A 5,000-nucleotide genomic window follows, 5' to 3' on the forward strand; every position below is an offset into this window, starting at 1 on the left:
TGAAAGCTGCCCTCTTCCTCTGTGAAGGAAGGTGTGTATATATAAGTATGTGTGATGTGAAAGCTGCCCTCTCCCTCTGTGAAGGAAGGTGTGTATATATAAGTATGTGTGATGTGAAAGCTGCCCTCTCCCTCTGTGAAGGAAGGTGTGTATATATAAGTATGTGTGATGTGAAAGCTGCCCTCTTCCTCTGTGAAGGAAGGTGTGTATATATAAGTATGTGTGATGTGAAAGCTGCCCTCTTCCTCTGTGAAGGAAGGTGTGTATATATAAGTATGTGTGATGTGAAAGCTGCCCTCTCCCTCTGTGAAGGAAGGTGTGTATATATAAGTATGTGTGATGTGAAAGCTGCCCTCTCCCTCTGTGAAGGAAGGTGTGTATATATAAGTATGTGTGATGTGAAAGCTGCCCTCTCCCTCTGTGAAGGAAGGTGTGTATATATAAGTATGTGTGATGTGAAAGCTGCCCTCTTCCTCTGTGAAGGAAGGTGTGTATATATAAGTATGTGTGATGTGAAAGCTGCCCTCTCCCTCTGTGAAGGAAGGTGTGTATATATAAGTATGTGTGATGTGAAAGCTGCCCTCTTCCTCTGTGAAGGAAGGTGTGTATATATAAGTATGTGTGATGTGAAAGCTGCCCTCTTCCTCTGTGAAGGAAGGTGTGTATATATAAGTATGTGTGATGTGAAAGCTGCCCTCTTCCTCTGTGAAGGAAGGTGTGTATATATAAGTATGTGTGATGTGAAAGCTGCCCTCTCCCTCTGTGAAGGAAGGTGTGTATATATAAGTATGTGTGATGTGAAAGCTGCCCTCTCCCTCTGTGAAGGAAGGTGTGTATATATAAGTATGTGTGATGTGAAAGCTGCCCTCTCCCTCTGTGAAGGAAGGTGTGTATATATAAGTATGTGTGATGTGAAAGCTGCCCTCTTCCTCTGTGAAGGAAGGTGTGTATATATAAGTATGTGTGATGTGAAAGCTGCCCTCTTCCTCTGTGAAGGAAGGTGTGTATATATAAGTATATGTGATGTGAAAGCTGCCCTCTCCCTCTGTGAAGGACGCCGTGAGAAGAGAAGAAATGCACTTCAGTTCAGATGTCATGGGATTTATAAAAGCCAGAGGTCATATCAGACACACACACACACCTGCAGACATTGGTGTTTCAGTGCCTCCGAAAGCATGGCTTCCAGGCCGGGGAGCAGTGTAGGAAACAGCGCCTCCTGCAGGTAGCAGGTGGTAGGACCTGTCAAACAAGGATGGAGCTCTAAACCAAACACCTGGGTTAAGTAAGTTTACATCTGACTGCAGAAATACTGCCAATACATTCAAGCTGGATCAAAATCCCTGGAATGTGTGTGCGTGAATGTGCAGGCTATGTGTGCGTGCGCATCCTATGACGCCAGACTCACGTTGATGTGTGTGGGGTTCGGAGTCGGCAGCACCTGACCGCGGTTCCCTGCTGCCCAGCAAGGCGTAGCCGGCCAGCGCAGGGTGGCTCAGCAGCGGGTTAAAGTCGTGCAGAGGCTCGGTGTCCACGGGCACCTAGAATAAACAGGCACTTTACAGCTAATGTTACGGAATAGGGCTAGCCTACAAGCCAGGTCCGTGCGTGCACCACAACGGAAAGTTCAGAATGTAAGAACGCTACGGCAGGATTAGCGTGTGAGCTCAGCTAAATGTGCCCAGCGGTAATGCCACTACACAAGTTAGTATATCTGACCTTCGCTGTGGCAAGCCCGTAGAATACAGGAGTGTGTTTGCTGGCGCTGTACTGAGTGACAAGTGTGCTGACGGAGGAGCTGTCCGACCAAGCAGCCGCGCCCTGAGGTTTGGGCTTCTCTGCCTCATATTCTGTCACAACACAAAACAATATCAGGAACTGGACGTATAGTAAGAATTAGACAAGTGTGCATGCACAGAAAACTATCTTTTTTACCGTCACATATTTGTCGCCAAATAGATTTCTTCTCCCCAATCACTTTAGCCATCGACTTTTAACACTTTCCCGTTTCCAAGTCAACAAGAAGCTGGTTGCTAAGGCAAAACGTCATTTCCGAAGTTGCTACCCGTAGGCTACAATAAAAGTCTTACCTACAAAAATGATCAAAGTCTCTGTTATAAAAATGATGACTGATTCTTTATTTTAATTTTAGTATGTACTAAAAGTAGGAATGCACGCCTTCTCATGTGATGTCATACTGTCCTAATATGTACTCTGTACACTGAAGATATCTGGAAATTAGCCAGTGACATTCTGAACACTGCGTGATACAACATGACATCTTATGTCCAATGATTTTACAAAGACATGCTATTCCCTGAGTGTACACCATCCTACTATGTTATCAGGTTTTATTCAATATATTCAAACATGTGTATACATCGATAGATTTTCAGTTCAGAAGCATAAATACCTCCAAAACATGTAATGTTTTTATCTTTGTAAACTTAAAACGGGGACACTGCCCTTAACATTTATCTTACCCTAGTTCTCCTAAATGGCAAGGGAAGTGATTAACAAAGACTTTTCTTCTCTGATCACAAAGTAGCTGAGATCAAGGGCATTCGTAACTTTGATAATCAGATGTAACAAACAGGTATGAGCCAGACACTTGACCCAAGCTAAGGCCTCCTTACACCATGTGATGTGTAATGTGCATGCTCATGTGTAGTAACCTGAAGGCATTATGCTATCACATACGTATTGCACCATGTGATGTGCAATGTGCATGCTCATGTGTAGTAACCTGAAGGCCTCCTTACACCATGTGATGTGTAATGTGCATGCTCATGGTAGTAACTGTTTGGCTTAAATTGTGGACCATCAATTATAATTGTAATGAATAAAGGATAAATGTCCTAGATTTCTCTCATTAATCATGATACATTGTAGACAATGTACATATTTTTTATCGAATACCAACTCATGAACTTGATATTTAAACATGTGTGCAATGTGTCTAGTATGCAGTAACTGCCCCCATCTCTAGAGGGCAATGTGTCTAGTGTGCAGTAACTGCCCCCATCTCTAGAGGGCAATGTGTCTAGTGTGCAGTACCCCCATCTCTAGAGGGAATTGTGTCTACTGTGCAGTAACTGCCCCCATCTCTAGAGGGCAATGTGTCTAGTGTGCAGTACCCCCATCTCTAGAGGGCAATGTGTCTAGTGTGCAGTAACTGCCCCCATCTCTAGAGGGCAATGTGTGTAGTGTGCAGTAACTTAAAGGAACATTCCAACATTTTGGGAAATTAGCTTATTCACCATCTCCCCCAGAGTTAGATAAGATGATACACACCCTTCTCGTCTCTGTGCATGCAGTAACTCAGTCTGAAGCACCCACTGTTAGCATAGCTTAGCATAGCTCATTGAGGTGGGCAGTTCCAACTAGCCTATCTCCCAAAAGTGACAAAAGAACTCAAACATTGCTCTGTTTACATTTTGTGACAGTATACTTACAATGTTTATAACTTTCAATGTAAAATGCAACAAAGCGATTTTGTAAATATATTCATGCTTGGAACTACATTCTTATTCTGGTAAAGCACTGCTACTGCAGCTACAGCTACTGTGCAAATCACTTAGCCCAAGTAGCAGTGCTTTACCAGAGTGAGAACATAGTTGCAAGTTTGTATTTGTATCTGGGGGAGATGGTGAATAAGCTAATTTCCCAAAATGTTGGAATGTTCCTTTAAGATAACACACACACCTGGCCTGTACACTGAACACATAAGACACCTGGCCTGTACACTGAACACATAAGACACCAGGCCTGTACACTGAACACATTACACACCAGGCCTGTACACAGGATATACAATATAAAACACAATACAAATATACAGCACAAATAGCATGTCAACATTCTAAAGAAAAATGGAAATATATCAAGGGAGTCTAAAAGCACTCACAGTGATGATTTACAACATTTTCAATACAGAATTTAAAATCAGAGAGTGAAATGAATATGTTACGGTTCAACTGTTTTTGAAGTGCATTCTAGGAAGAAGGAGAATGATTGTATAGATTACAGTGGTGAGTAAAGTACCCAGATTTAGTTATAAAACGTAGTGCAGAATGATAAACAGAATCCAAGGATAACAGTCTTTGAGGCATGTAGAGAATGCTCCCATAATCTAAAACAGGTAAAAAGGTGGCTGCAACAAGTGCTTTGCTTGCGTTTCTATTGAAACAACAAACTTTGTTTCTAAAATAGAATCCTAGCTTTACCTTAAGCTGCATTACTAAACTTATCACATGGTGATTGAAAGACAGATTTCCATCCAGTAAGAAACCCAAATATTTGTAAGATGACACCCTTTCTATTTCTGGGCCTTGTAAAGTGGTAATCTGAGGCAAAGACTTTAAATGAGATCCCCACATTTAACTGTAACTGGGGTGTTGCATGTGCGGTTTTCCAGGAGTTAGCAATACTATTTTGCTCCAAGGACAAATTAAACATCAGGCCCAGCGGACTTTCTGCCGTTTATCTTTTTCAAAGCTGACAGAACCACATCCCTGCTAAACGGCGCAAAGGAAAATGTGTTAGTTGTTGTAGTTGCTTCATCTGAGAAAGATCCATCTGCTGATGACTAATTTGGCACTGATTTAAAACAGAGCCCAGCAGAAGCAAATGCTGATTAAACGTGTCTGCGACCTCTTATCTGTGATCTGACTAGAATCTACACTCATCTGTTTAGGTATTGAAGACCAGAGGTTAGATTTCAGAGAGAATGTACACTAATCTGTTTAGGTATTGAAGACCAGAGGTTAGATTTCAGAGAGAATCTACATTAATCTGTTTAGGTATTGAAGACCAGAGGTTAGATTTCAGAGAGAATCTACACTAATCTGTTTAGGTATTGAAGACCAGAGGTTAGATTTCAGAGAGAATCTACATTAATCTGTTTAGGTATTGAAGACCAGAGGTTAGATTTCAGATAGAATCTACACTAATCTGTTTAGGTATTGAAGACCAGAGGTTAGATTTCAGAGACTTGATTTCCA

The 5,000-nt window shown here is 41.8% G+C and overlaps 1 protein-coding gene across 1 annotated transcript in view; it reads right to left on the minus strand.

Moving 5' to 3' along the window:
- The window catches only part of iqck (IQ motif containing K), a 44,736-nt gene extending 42,694 nt beyond the window's left edge, over positions 1–2,042 (minus strand). The window contains exons 1-4 of the mRNA XM_042081815.1: positions 1,933–2,042; positions 1,717–1,847; positions 1,406–1,538; positions 1,142–1,239 (exon numbers count right to left, since the gene is read on the minus strand). Of these exons, the coding sequence (XP_041937749.1) occupies positions 1,142–1,239; positions 1,406–1,538; positions 1,717–1,847; positions 1,933–1,984 (414 nt within the window). The 5' untranslated portion in view covers positions 1,985–2,042. The remainder of the gene's footprint in view (positions 1–1,141; positions 1,240–1,405; positions 1,539–1,716; positions 1,848–1,932) is intronic.
- Between the last annotated feature and the right edge of the window lie 2,958 nt (positions 2,043–5,000).

This window comes from Alosa sapidissima, chromosome 24 (assembly GCF_018492685.1).
Source record: "Alosa sapidissima isolate fAloSap1 chromosome 24, fAloSap1.pri, whole genome shotgun sequence".
Lineage (NCBI taxonomy): Eukaryota > Metazoa > Chordata > Actinopteri > Clupeiformes > Clupeidae > Alosa > Alosa sapidissima.